Source organism: Alligator sinensis, unplaced genomic scaffold, assembly GCF_000455745.1.
Source record: "Alligator sinensis unplaced genomic scaffold, ASM45574v1 scaffold532_1, whole genome shotgun sequence".
NCBI classification, from domain to species: Eukaryota; Metazoa; Chordata; order Crocodylia; family Alligatoridae; genus Alligator; species Alligator sinensis.
Genome location: NW_005842451.1, coordinates 599,334 through 614,422, shown reverse-complemented (window position 1 = coordinate 614,422; position 15,089 = coordinate 599,334). Strand labels below are relative to the sequence as shown.

Genomic DNA, 15,089 nt, shown 5'->3' with positions numbered 1-15,089 from the left:
CAGGAATGCTTGGTTCTGGATCTTGATAAGTTAGATACTGAGCTACTCTACCCTATTAAGACTGGAGCAGTTCTGGACATGTTCAGAGACACCATTCCAGATGCCTTGAGAACTTCTAAGTCAAGCAGGAGACAGAGGTTATGGGCTTTCCAAGGTTAGGTGGCCAGTGAGGGTGGGCAGTGTTCAGAATTGTGATTCTGGATAAATACACCTAAATTCTTTCTGTGTTCCATTAATGCATCTGGTCCCGACACTGACTTCTTCTGACATAAGAATGTTGGCGCACTACCTGACATGACACAAGCACAGAAATGAGCCTTCTGTTTGAAGATAGCATCTGTGATAAGCTCTCTCTTTTTCTTTCTCTGTCTTTCTGTCTAAGGTAGAGTCTGAGATTGCTATGCAGTATGAACACAAAGACTCAACTCCACTTCTCCCAGGAATAAACATTCACACTTACGTTCTCTGTCTCGGTTGTCTTTTTCTCCTCTCCCAGCTAAAGTTTCCCAAATATTTTTATGGAGTGAACCACAATGGAATTCAGATATTAGTTCACAGATCACCTGTCTGTGTGTTCACGCTCTCTATAGACAACTTTCTCTCCCCTTTCTGATTACAGCATGCATCTATGCCCAAGCAAGAAAATAAATTAAGCTGTCTTTCAATTCAGTTTGGAAATCAGGAGTAGACCCCAGCACCATGAGATCAAACAAGTCTCCATGGGGCATAAACAAATGCTTCACAGATCAGGGCCTCTGGTCTGTGCTACCCATAGGAAGCCACCCACTAAGTATTTAGATAGAAGTAAAAGGGACACATCTCCAAAGTCATGTATTCTTCAGAGATGATTTTCCCATGCAGAAGTTTCTATTTCTAGCTTTTTCTGCATATGATGCAACTAGATTGCCAGAGCTGACCACTTTATTTCATTAGCACAGCTTCCAGAGATGGGTCACATCTCTATTCATCAAGGGCTGGGCCAAAGAATAAATTGTGCAAGTTATTTTGGGGATCCTTCAGACGTCCTGGTACATAAGTGTGGAAGTAGATATAAATAATTGTCACCTCCATTTTCTTTCCCTTCTCCCTTACCAACTCCTTTTGGCTCTTGCTTAGGTTCCTACAGGCGCAGCAGGCTGTCTCTGCACTCTTCCAGTGCTTCAAACCTCTCTTTTGCTGCTATTTCAATCCCCAGCAACCTCCCTTTGCTCCTGTAATATTCAAATGAAGTTTGCAAGGGAATACCCATACAGACCAGTTTGCCCTTCTGAAATATGTTCAGTCATTCTAGGCCTAGTGTTAATAATAAGCTGTTTTTCATTGCAGATTGACCAGCAATAACTGCTCATCTAAAGAGAGAAGAGAAGTACAGTTTCAAGAGGGTCAATCCTTGTGCACTCAGAACTCCCACTGTTGCTGATGGATGTACAAGAGATGCAGAATTCTGCCCTTAGTGAGAAAAAACAAAAGGGTGTTTAATATAGGGTTAGCATTTCAAAAAGAACCTGCTCAATCAAAAGATAGCATGGTATCTAACCACCATTAAAATGAGGGATAAATCATTTCTTGGCGAGATAAAAAATTAACAAATAAACTCTGAACAGAAGCTGTGGCCAATTAGATTGAAGTAGTTTTCTAAATTATGATTTGGGAGATGCAGAGCAGATGATGTATTATGTATGCTGAAGTATGGTTTGATAGCCTTCCCTTCTTGCTCCTAATTTCTTAAAGAAGATCAATTAACAATATATTTTAAGGGCTGTGGGCAATTCCTTGTGAAATTAATCCCAGAGGTTTCAGTAGGGATCCTGGTATAAGTGCTGCCAACAGAAGAAAAGCCTACATAAATGAGGCCTAAATGTTTAGGCAGAGTCAGGGGCAGGGGAGATCTGTTAATGTTACGGATCAGCCCTTTGAAATATGGGATTATCTGAAAAGGAGACAATGTTCTAGAAATGCAGGCAAACCACTCACTTGATCTGTCCATAAATCAAAGCAGTTTTCTGTAAAAGAAAACATATATAGTACCTTGTAAATTTTCCACGAGCAACATTTCATATAGATTCATTCTGGTCTATGCTCCATAATGAGAAAATTTATATTGTGTTCCCAAATTGAAATGCCCTGTTCCTAGATTGCGCATCTCATAAGGACACAAATAGCTAACTAAAGATGGAGTTACTATTGCACAACTGTGTCTTGCACAGAATGTCCCAGGCTAACAAGGGGTGTTATTTTAAGGTGGTACTCAAATTCATAGATCCATAGAGTTAGGGTAGGAAGGGACCTCAGTAGGTCATCGAGTCCGACCCCCTGCCCTGGGCAGGAAAAAGCACTGGGGTCAGACGACCCCAGCTAGGCGCATATCTAGCTTCCTCTTGAAGACCCCCAAGGTAGGGGAGAGCACCACCTCCCTTGAAAGGTGGTATTTAATTAGCCTTATAATTTTTAAATAAAATAGATTTTGTTTGAAATGTAATTGAATAAAAAATTGGGATGCATAATATAAAATCATGAGCTAGCTTCAAAACAGAAAAAAAATGTTCCTTGTGAAATGAAAAAAAAAAAGCTTTTTTCAAGCCCATATTTGTTATGCTGGAAATGGAAACAACTGTCAATTTTGATTGCAAAATATTTATAGAGCTGGACAAGAATAACATTCAGGGGTTACAAAAAATGAATATGGACCTGCCTTGTTTCAAAGTCTCCCTTCCTTAAGGCTATCTTCCGCATAAGGCCGTATCAACTAAACTGAATTGCAGTAAATCATACACCTCTTCATAGTATCCTTATTTAAAAAATAAATAAATGTAAAAGTTTGGCACCTGAGGATACCTGCATCATGAACGGGGGGAGTAAATACAGTGCGTATTTAGGGATTGACTCACACAGTTTATATATCTATACAGATCAAAATTCTTTTACTTCTATTCAAACTTTAAATTCCTTCCCTGCGTGTATTAAAAAGTGCCATGGCAGCATGAAGTGCACTAAAGCGTACTACTTTAATATAGGGAAAAAAATCAATTATCCTCTTGCTTCTTCTAGGAGCTGCTAAGAAACAAAGAAAGATCTGTTGGTTGTATCTCATTACATCTCCTTTGTGTTCATGTTTACTGTGTATTGCTTTGAAAGTCTTCTTTTGTCACAGTTTATAGCTGCACTCCATTGGCAGCTAAATAAAGTTAAAATCATTGCTTGTTAAAGATTAGCTAAACCACTTCTAAGCAGACGTCCAGATAGGTTTGGTTTTGTTCTGTAAATGAATTATGATCATGACACTCCCTTTCAGAAATAGGAATCACTCATCATAATCCAGACCCCTTTCTTAATATTCTAGTTTTTAAAGAAGCAAAGGAAAACCTTAGAGTGTTTTACCTGTTCCTTACAAGCAAAGATCATGGGAGCCCAAATAAATATTTTAACTGGCAATGTTGCTGTATGAATGCCCATAAAAATGTGTGAATTTCATTAGGGAACGCAGTTATGCCATAGCTCAGTAATGCTGCTAGAAAGAGAGTATTCACCTCAACAACTTGCCCTGATAAGGGAATTACAAAACAGTACTCCAGAAAATATTTTTTTGCTACTTCATTATTAGTTGGCAACATGGTGAAATAGTCAGGAAATCTTCCTCAAGTTTTGTTGCTGTGAAGGTGAATCCAATGTTAACAAACTGAATTTTTGATACTTAGAGAAGAGAATTTCACATAAACAAATTTGTACTCTTGAGAAGTCACTTGTTAAGCCCTCTGTATTGCAGTCACTCGCTGCAAAGCCTCCGCTTATTATTATCCACGCGTAGTGTATCGGGTACACAATATGCTTCAGCAAAAAGTTTGGTAGTTACAGAACATACATTACTGCCTCTTGAGATCTTCATAGAAAAAGAAAAGAAAGCCTGGCATTTTGGTCCCAGATTTTGAGTCTGTTAGAAAATGTACATTCAACGTTTGGTCTTCTGTTCTTGATAAAAGATCAAGGTTCACTTCTGGGTATGGAATCAGAGTAAACAAACAAAACATTGTACAGTTGCTTACAATCTACCTTTTTCATATATTTTACACATGGTTCGTTGTTATACTAAAGCAAAGCACTTGGTATGTAACTGATTTAACAGACTCCTTTTAAGCCCTCAGAAATAGATGCAGTGTTTCTTAAAAGCCCATGTTTTTTAAGGCCACGAATATCTGCCACAAATACATTGTTGTCTTTAAAATCATACGTCTGATGTTTCCATTTCAAATTATTCTGTTTCTCCTACTCTGTTCTTCACAAGATGACCCAACGCTTGTCATTGTACCGGTGTAAGCACGGGAGATCTTGAAGGCTTGGACGTCCCCTTTCTATCTGCTCATAGCTGTTGAGATCCAGGGTTGTCTTGAACTACATTCACAGCGAAGAAGAACTTTGAGTGTAATCTCTGATGATAAGCGTGTCATACTTCGGGGAGGAAGGGATACAGAGAGCTGATTCAGACACCGGAGAGCTGGGAGATGCGCTCCCTGAATCAATGGAATCTCTAAAAGGGGAAGGAGGAGTTAAAGCTACCAATTCCTCAAGATCTTGCTTTGCCGGTGGTGGGGCCTCTGAAGTACCTTCCTTGATGCTGCCATTTGAAGGTTTCCTAGCTGACTGGGATGCACCATTGACTTCAATGGCAGGGAGTGGTTGGATCTCTGCAAATGTGGTCATTGTGGTAGGAAGCTGGATTTCCCTTGGAATCAAGTATGAAGAACAGAGAGGAGTGGCCACCATGGCCCCTGGTGTGGTGGTGGAAAGCATCATAGAGTTTAACTCGCTGATGTTGGCTGTGAAGCGTGTGACCACACTGCTGATCTGCTCCATCAGGGAACCTTGAGAGGAGCTGCTTCTCTGGGTATTCTCCGTCTGGAAAGTAGGGACATCGTCATCTGTTCGGCTAACGGAGGCAGTTCTGTGGCTTACCGTACTGACAGGTGAGGGGGTTTGTGGCCGGTACTGAGCTGGGTAATGCTCCTCTGCTTCTGAGACGTCATACAGCATTTTGGCACTGGTCTCGGGAATAGTGGTGCTGCTGCTATGTCGGCTACTATCTGTGCTTTTAGAAAAGGGCTTGATCACTGCAGTTTGGTTGGGATTCTCCTTTTTGTTGATGTGGATTGATAGCCTTTGCCAAAGGTGTGCTCCTCTACTGCTCTTCTCGTTCTGGGCCCACGAGACTGATTTCCCATTAGAGCTGTGAAGGCAAATGAGATCAGATTATGTCTTGCATTGAGGCAGTACTTATAGTCATGGAAGCTCACATTCTCTGTCTTACTGAATAATTGATGTGGGCGGCCTGTGTTCCAGCACACATATATCATGAGCCCTGTAAAGTTGATGGTAAAAAAGTGCGTGTGTGTGTGTATATGTATATATATATATGATCAAATAGAACATGAATTAATGCATGGCCTGATTAAGCAGAAGCAACACTGCGGCAACCTAATAAAACAATGCTCATCTTGCAATGTTTGTAACAGCCCAGTGACTTGGCTTCCCTTAACAAACAGATTCCTCAATCCCTTGTTCGTATCTGGAACACAGAGTGACTCTCCAGAATCCTAATTTCAGGCAGCCCTAGACTGGATTAAATTAAACTGCTGCCTGGTAACCTGGGACAACTAAAACCTAGCTTGCCCACATGAAATCTGAGTTTGTTGGAGAAGCTGCTGACCTGTCATTAAAAACGAAGGGTATTAGCTATCTAGTTTGCCTAACCAGAGGCTGAAAATAAAAACGGATCGACTGATTTATACATATCATGAAAGAACAGGAGAAATGAGGAGATGCCAGCCTGGTTCTGAAACCTGCTTTGTAGACTACTTGGAGTGATTCTGCTGGTTGTACCTCAGCTCGGGATTTCTCTGCTCTTCCCAAATGCAGCAGGAAACTTAAAACGGGTGGCATTTCCAGGAACCTGAGGTTGGTGGCTCATTTTCATTTTCAGCCTTAGATCAGATTTGTCACTCAGTTAATGCACCCAGGATGTTTAATTACAGGTCAGCTCAGAGGAACAGAGGCACCAACTCCATTATTCTAGAAATGTCCTGTCCCAATGGCAGTTTGAGTTTCAGTCCTTCTCTTCCATCCAAAAACAATTTCCTTACAGGAATTCCGCACCCCCCCAACACATTGTTGATCCATCTCCCCTTACTGTCTGTGGAAAGGACCCCTTATCAGTGAGCTGGTTGCAGATATCTCAAATGCATAGCATGACATTGCTCCTTTCACCTCTTCCTCTCCTTTCAAGTCAACTGGATTTTTGTTTGTGCATATACAAGATTCAGGCAACTCCACACATTCACCTGTGGCTCTCAGGATTAAGAAAGACCATTAGCAGTAGAACAAATTCTTCATGAAAATAGACATTGACCCCAAAAGGACAGCAACAGTAAGAACATAAGTCTTCACATACATAGTGACATACAGGCATAACTTGTATATGAAATGACAAAACTTTAAAGCCATTTATTGGGATTTCCAAGATGCTTGCAACAGTTTACATTTTTTTGTGGAAACACAAGCAGATTGAGATCCTGGCAGTGCATGGACAAGCTTAGACATGTTTTCTTTAAGCCCAAAGTGACTACTGCCTAATTTTTAGTATGCTATGTAACAGTTCATAAAATATAATCATACTAAAGCAACTGCACATAGTTGTTGATTTGCATTTGGTCAAAGGAGCCTTCACTGTCTCTTCCAGGGACCTTGAGTTGTGAACGTCTATGGTCACCTTCCAGGGAAATACAATGGGTCACGTGCCATGGCATCTTTCCTTACAAACAGGAGCATGATAGGTTTTAGGAGACGGACACTACCTAAACCACTGGCTTTTTGGAAGCAAACTAACTAAACTCTAAGATAACCCCTGCCATTGTGAGCAGGAGCCTGAGAAGATTTGTGCTTGACTGAAGGATGATTTCCTGCCCTTTACTGTCTGGGGAGAGGGAGACAAAAAGCACAAAGGTGGTTCTCAACCTTTTTGAACTCGAGGCCCCCTCCATAACTTTTGTGAATTCAGCAGCCCCCTATTTTAAAAACGAATTTATATATTACACTGCTTACCTCTGTACAGCAGGGCTGGCCAGTGAGGCTACAAGTGTGGCCAGGCCAGGAACAGCCCAAGTCAGTGCTTATCTTCTCACCCCTCACAGCACCCTTCAAAGGATTTGGTGGCACCCTGAGGTACCGTGGCACCCTGGTTGAGAATCACTGATCTAATCCTTAACTCTGATCATTCAGACTCTCCATAGTTTTGTTGCTCTGATGTGATCTGCCTCTTTAAATGTGCTAACTGAAACAATCTGTTCTGTGCGGGCGAAATCAGCACATGGCAGTGAAGGGACCAAAGGGAGGGAGTTAAGGGCTCTGAGGTTTCTACATTTTTCCCCTGCGTCATGCACAGGTGGAAAGCAGAGCCTCAGAGGCCTCTGCACTTCTCTGGGGAAGTCAGGAGGGAGATGGCAGGGAAGCTGGCAGAGCCTTGCCTTCTAGCCAAAGACTTTAGAGGTGAAGAGCCAGTTTGAGCCATTGTATAGTGGGGAGGACAGCAAATGAAGGAGTAGATAGCACCTGATAAAAGGCAGCAGCATACTATTTCTTCAGTGGAGCAAGTGGGAGTCCCATGCTCCCTCTGGGCTGACCCCCAACAATGCAGCCATGTGCTGCCTCTGACTCACAGGTAAGGTTATAAACTGGCCATAATTATGGCTGAGGAGGAGGCCACTGGCTACTTACTATAATTATCTGAGAAAGACCTGACTGGTTTGGTCCCCATTTATTCCAAGCCCCTTGTAAAATAATTTGAATTTAACATCTACCAATTTAATTGTGATCTATTCCACGCCATTCCCCCCACAAAAGACCGTCTAGATATTAAAATGCCAATGCTATATTCAGCAATAATTAGACAAGTAATTTCAGGACTCTAGCCTCCCTGGTATATCCAGTTGCTCCTATTTACAATTCTATCAGCTAACACAAAATTAATAATGTACCAAGAAGAACTAATCTCTATAAGCTCTTTGTACACAAAGTAATTTGCTTTTTGTATTTTAATGGGGCTGGATGATGCTTATTGTGATTAAGAGTGGTGGGGCAGGATTGTTTCAAGGATCACATCTTAATGTCCTGCTGCACATACATATCACTATGTGTCCAATCTAACTACGTAACGCTACAATGCGCACACTTCATATCGAAATCAGATAAACAACAGAGACATAGACCACGATGTCTGCTAATGGAATATCACAAACGCTTACATTTTCACATTTATTGTGCCAAACTATGCCATGTCCCTTTGAGTGATTGGAACCTTTTTGCCAGTGAAAAGATCAGGAGGGACCCCGAGGGTCGTCTAGTCCAGGGACCCTTTTTTTACAAAGAAATTTTGCTTGCTGTCAGTTTCTCTCATGAGAACCAAAATTTTACTCCCTTACATCCCCAAATTAATGCCAAAAGTTAATGCCAGATCATATATTTAAATACTACTCTGTATTGTAAAATTTTTATTTTTGATACTGTGAACTGAATGGAGACCTGGTTACACCTAGGAATGACATCAAACTACTGCTATCATTTACAGCTCAAGATATTAACAAGGGACTCTATTTCTCTTTAAAGAGAGGTATTTAGTGATTATATTTAGTCACTGAGGAAGTTGGGAGTTGGTCCTGATTAGGGAGTAGTTAGTTAGAGACAGAGTTTTGCACAGGATTGCCTACTGCTCAACAGTTAGCTTGTTGATTAGTTCTTCCCATTCATGTATATCAGTGTTTATTGAACCTATAATCACTACACTAAGGTCACTGACAGACATTCAATTAAAGGTGAGATGGGATCTGATCCACTACCCCAACAATCGCACCTCCTGCTGGGTCACACACACATGATCAGGAGACATGAGTGTGGGATCAGGGATCAGATCCCAATTGTGCCATATTGCTGGTGAAGGGGGAGCCTAGTAACTTGATCCCAGGCTCCCTGTGTACTGGCAAGTGGTGCTCCCATGGCTAGAAGTGCTGTTCAGCTGATCACAGCTTCTAGGCATGGGAGCGCATGGAGCCCTTGGCTAAAGCGTGGTCCCAGTCTCAGGAATGAACTGGAGCCCTTTGGGACTCTGGTGCTGGTCACATGTTCAATGTAAGGTGGGATGGGAACCAGCCACAAAGTTATTACATACTTTTGGTATAATAGCTTTATGGCTTATTCCCTGTGTTTTCTAGTCATCAATTGAATGACTGTGTGGCCAGGTTACTACTTAAGACATGATTAACTGGTTAATCATATCTTAAGTGTAACATCTACTAGGGACCTAATAAGTCTTCCAGTTTCTGTACCACAGGTATGCATACTTGTTTGGTTTTTCTTAACCAGTTTAGCTTCCATGATCTAATGTTTAAGAAATATACATTTAAAATGGGAGAGCTGTTGAAGACAACTACCATTCAGCTCTTCCCTCTTTAACTGTCCACACATCCTCATAGTACAATGATTTAGTCAGGTTCCTCCTTCTCTCCCCTTGTTAATTTGTATTGGATTCATTTATATTTTTGTCTCTTTCTTAAAAGCACTGTTTTGTATTCAGAATTTTTAAAAATATTCACTGTATTGCATCCACAGACATAGAAGATAATGTTTCCCCTATAGATGTTCTTCTTTACCATGTCAAAACCATGTATTTGCCTTTTGTTGTTTGTCTGGTGGACCCAGACAGAAAGGGTTAGCAGTACAGTGCCCCAAGAGAAGGGCGGTGCTGCGGTGGTCCCCAGAAAAGGGGATAGCAGCACAGTGTGCCCGTACCAGAAAGGGTAGCAGTGCGGCGGGCCTAAAGGACCGGAGACTCGCTAGGGAGTCCCATAGCGGGCTGGGTTATTTTAGAGAAGGCCCAGTGGGGGCTCCACGAGAGTCCCAGTGAGGGGCTGTATATTGGAGAGAGCCTGGGGAAGCGGGCGTGTTGACACACCAACGTCTATCACATCTGCGAGGCTTGGGGCGTGGTATTAGGGGTTGGTAGGAGCCACGCGTAGCCCATAAGGCTAGGGTACCTGGGGAGTACCCATCATACCGGGAGACCCCCAGGGTGTCCGGGAACACCCGGGGACAGAGGTCCCAGCTATCCGTGCCCAGGGAGTCGTAAGGCAGCCTCCCAACATATATTAAACAGCAAAGACGTGGCGGGCGAGAATTGAGGGTGCCCTTGGGCTGAATTGGCACGGAGAGAGGGCCTTAAGGAGATCACGGCTGTCCTATAGGACCCCACCGTGACAGTATGCAATAGGGAGTAAACCAGTGCCCTTTCAGTGCTTCTCTAACATGTCTTTAAGCACCATTCCCACAAGGGTAGGACTGGCACCTGCTTATTTGCTTCACAATCACTTTCAAAGAACCTTTGGAGAGGTCCAGCACATGAGGCACAAATAAAGGAGGAGCATTTCTGATCCCCCTTCTCTTCAGTCCTCTCCCAAAGTGGAGAGTAGAACCATTTGCCCTCCTTATTTTTGAAGTGGATTATCTTCATCTTATGGTTCCTGCTGTTCTGTTCCCTGATTTTCATGTAGTGAGCCATTTTAATGTACATATTTAGATTCTACTGACTTTACCAACCATTGCTAACTTTTGAGAGGTATTTTGGGGAGGCTGTTCCTACTTAGTTAGTACTCATCATAAATCTCATAAAGAGACTAGTCAGCTTCTGAGCCTTGGGAAGCAAAGAAAAAGGCTGAATCAGAAGTTGAGGGGGAAGAATGCTCCTGTACCAGAAGTTGAGGGGGGACCAGAAATTGAGGGGGAAGACAGCTAGTAGTCTCCTCCTGCAGCTGGATTTGCAGAAGGAGGGAGAGCAAAGGGTGTTGGAGTGGTTAAGAGGTCTAAATGGGGCACTTGAGCTATCTGCCCATCTCATCAGCAGAGACAGCTGCTTGGTGGATGCAGTTGGGTGAGATCCCTTGACTCACATGGATTGACACCCTGAGCTGTCTCTAAACTACCAATGAGAGAGCAATGGGAACAACTGCGGAGGCAAATGCTGCTTAGGATTTTAATGATTGGCTTTATTTAAAAAAGAGCATAAGAAAACAATGAAATAACTATGTAATTATTTCCCCCAGTGACATTGTAATTCTGCTGTGAACAAGTAGATCACTAGTGACATGCATCAAGCCATATAGCTTAATCTTCTCTTATGTTCATACAGAAATGTTTTGTAGTAAACTGGAAATAAAATGGAATTAAGTAGGGAAAACACATGTTTTATCTTATCCTGAGTTTCATAGGGAGCTGTAGGATCATTATATTGTGACTGCAGACCTAGTGTTGTGATAGAGGCAAAGAATGGCAGAAAGAGTTGTTGTATTTACATTATTCTTCACAGTACCTTGTCTCCTTTTCTGTTTTGGGCTGGTGAGCTGCTGCTTCCTATCTTCTGTGCACAGCTAGAGTCCCCCACCCAAAACTTGGAGTGAAATTTTTTTACAGCTTCCAAAGAAGCACTTGACTTCTTGTTATGGGAACTGGGCAGCCAAGTACTTTTACTGCTTTGAAAATCTCAGCTGGCATTTAGAGACTGGCTTTCATTTAAAAGGAACCAAAAGCAAACTGCAATCAGATGCAGGAGTTCCAGAAAGAAACCACTGCAAAGACCTCTCAGTGCAGCCATCAAGTCATCAGATCACAGCAGCTGTATTAGCAGTATATATCTGTTGAGGGAAGAAGTGAAGTACTGTATAGAGTTTCTAAGTGATATTTCAGGAGCATTTCTAGTAAGTCTCAGATAATTACCTACATTGGAAACTGGTCAGGACCCTATAGTTAACATTTTATTCTTTCTTTACGAAAAAAGACTGCATTGAAATTATTAATTAATATATTTGGTCAGGATCTGATTTTACTTCTCATCAGAAAGGTGACACTTCCAACAGCACAATGCTTCTTACCACCAAGCTAAAACACCAAATCTAGATGGGACCAGAGAGGAGAGTGCTACCTAGTGAGCGAGACAAGTTACTTTGAGTAAATGTGGTATCTTTTATTAGACCAACTAAATAGTTGGAAAAATTGTTCTTTGCAAGCTTTCCAGTACAAACATCCTTCTTCATGCAGAGGGAGAGTCTACAGTTGTACTGTGTTCTCCTGGATGGGAGAAGCCTATCTCACCCAGGAGAGCACAATACAACTGTAGACTCTCCCTCTGCCTGAAGAAGGGTGTTTACACCTGAAAGCTTGCAAAAATTTCCCCCCCCCATTATTTAGTTGGTTTAATAAAAGATATCACATTTAGCCAAAGAGCCTTGTCTGCCTACGTCCTTAGATCTATATGGATACAACCAACACCTACTCAGCTGTCAATTCTGTCTGTCATTTAGAAGTTATTAACACTTCTTGACTGGGATTGGAACCACCGCCCCATTGATTGGAGTGGCAGTATCCTCAGTGATTTCAATGGATTTTATATTATAATATCTGATTAGATCCCACTGGCTTTCACTCTGTTCTCACAGTTGGGAAGTTTACAGTTAGAATAAAAAAGAAAGTTCTCCTGGGTTCTGTTTTTGTTCTCTCAACATTGTTTGAATTCTTCTGATTATTTCCAGTTTATGCAAAACACACAGAATGGGGCTACCTGAAGGTGTATGTGACTTAAATGCCATATCACTGCAGAGAGTTACATGCACAGGATTCATATCCTCAGTGGGGGAAAAGGTGAATTATTAAACAGTTTCTTATTTGTTGCATTTAATTAAGCTAGTAATTTAAATTCTAAATCATAACAATCCTACACAAACTCCTTTGTTTTGATAGCCTCATAAAACATTTCATCCCATAATTGATTTTATATGCTGTAGGTGAAAGATGCTTGCATATGACTTAGAAAAGAATAACACCCCTTAAAAACAGAATAACTTGCAAACAGTAATACAGTCATAAAATACTAACTGTTATATATTGCTTTCCATCTTGAAGAAGGAAACGCTATTTGTAGGATGCCTATACAGGGATAATTCACCACTGAAATGGGCTCATCTGTGTGGGAACATGTTAGCAATATTCCACAAGCAACTTTAGAGTATGAAAGGACTAGCATTGCCCAACAAGCTATATGGGATATTTTTTAAGCCAGTTAAATATATGAAGGGTTTGGTGAGATCCTCAGAACTCTTACTGTAGTTAAACAAAATAATGGGTTCTTTTAAATACTCACAAATGATCAAGGTCTTGCTTCTGTTTGCTCCATCAGGCCTTCAACCATCTCAGTACCCTCAACTCTGGTTTAATACTTATTGGACATGTCTACACATGTATTTAAGCACAACTAAATTTAATGTACATGAAGCGATTTTTGGCAGGCATCTACACATGCAGGGACTTGGCACTAAAGTTAGTGCCAAGTTCCTGCAGCCCTGCAATGTGTCCCTAGAGTCTGGGCAGACCTCACACTAAAGTTAGTGCCAGGTCACGTCTACACGTGCATTAATGCACTTTAACTAATCATGTCTAAATTTGATATCTGCATATTAGGCATGATTGGCCTAATTTAACCATTTTTAATGCGTCATAAGGGTGCACACATGGAGATGTGTGCCTGTAATGTGCAATAAATTAAGCTAATGCACATTAATGCATGTCTTGTAGAAAGCGGTAGTTTACTGCACAGTAAATCTAGGCTGGAGTAAATGCATGTGTAGACATGCCCACTGAGTGCGTCTACATGTTCATTAATGCGCATTTGCAATTGCACATTGTTTAGTACCTCTAATATGAGGTACTAGATAAAGCTGCAGTAGCTGTACTAATGCACAGTAGCAAAGGTGAAGGGTTTTTTTTGTGATGCTTAATGCACAGTAGAATAATTCTACTGCACATTAGCACAGTTTTTGCTGTGATGCACTAATGCACAGTAGGACATTCCACTGTGCATTAAGGTGTCCCGTGTAGACGCACCAACTGAGAAGGAAGAATGCTTTATACTTTATTTATGAAGCACCTGTATTTTTGGAGGTCTCCCATCCAGTTCAGTCCCAACTCTACTTAGAGTATAAGATCTAATGGAACCATTATTTGGGATAGTAAGGCTGGAGACAACAAAACACAGCCATGAAATGCACTTCCACTATCTGTTAAACAACAGATATTCTTAACTGTTTGAGCAGGTCTTGAAGCTGACAGTCTTTCTGTGGGACTATTACATTGATAAAGTTTCCAGTCTTTTTGACTATTAGGGCATCATCTTTACCAGGAATCTCTTTCCCATCTCTACTTGACTCAGATCGATTACACTCAGGAATGCGAACAGATTCTTCACTGTGAAGATATAAAATATAAGAAGAGGCTTTTAAACTATATGTTGGGGAAAAAAAAAAAAAACGATTCAGCAAAAGGGAAACAAAAGAGTGAGAGATGAAAAAAAATAAATGCAATTGTCTAACATTTCCATGTACTTGTTTCCTTTTCAATTCTCTCTTATTCAGTGACTGTATGACTTTTAAGGAAAAAAATATCTAACAAGCCAATACAAGTTAAAAAAAAAAAGGCAAGGACAAAAAACAGCCTGCAGAACACAAACAGGCTGACAAACAAACTACAGGCATTGAGACATTTTGAACAAAAACATGTGAATGACTGGTACTGACATTATTTAAGCAGCAAGAATCCCTGAACAAGTATTGTGCAGAGCTATAATCACAAGCCTTATGTGCCTGAACAAGTGCTGTTAAGCACAAAGGGAACATAATGCTGTGTACCTGTTTCCTTGAGTGCCCTTATGCAATGGATGAGTGCACCTGTGGTACATAACTCAGTAAAGCCAAAGGCACATTTGGGTGACATGCTGTATTCAGGTTACATTTATAAATAATTTATGAAAAACTTAATAAACATATATTTTAATAAAAGTTCAATCAATTTGCTATAGATAGCAATAGTCAATATTTTTTTATTACTGCAGTTCATAATCGTCTATAATACCATCTATAATGTGCTTACAGTTATCCATGACATATGCAACTACTGTGTAACTCAATTATGACATTAATTATATATTGAAAATGTTATCCAGAAAACAAAAT

At 41.0% G+C, this 15,089-nt stretch overlaps 1 protein-coding gene across 3 annotated transcripts in view; it reads right to left on the bottom strand.

Moving 5' to 3' along the window:
• Nucleotides 1–4,392: 4,392 nt before the first annotated feature.
• GRM5 (glutamate metabotropic receptor 5) overlaps nucleotides 4,393–15,089 on the bottom strand; it is a 419,830-nt gene continuing 409,133 nt past the window's right edge. For 2 of the 3 annotated variants that reach the window (XM_006030559.1, XM_006030560.1), the window contains one exon: nucleotides 4,393–5,218. In XM_006030559.1, coding sequence (XP_006030621.1) covers nucleotides 4,393–5,218 — 826 coding nt within the window. Of the gene's footprint in view, nucleotides 5,219–14,163; nucleotides 14,326–15,089 lie in introns of all 3 variants that reach the window. The other variant, XM_006030558.1, reaches the window with a different exon arrangement.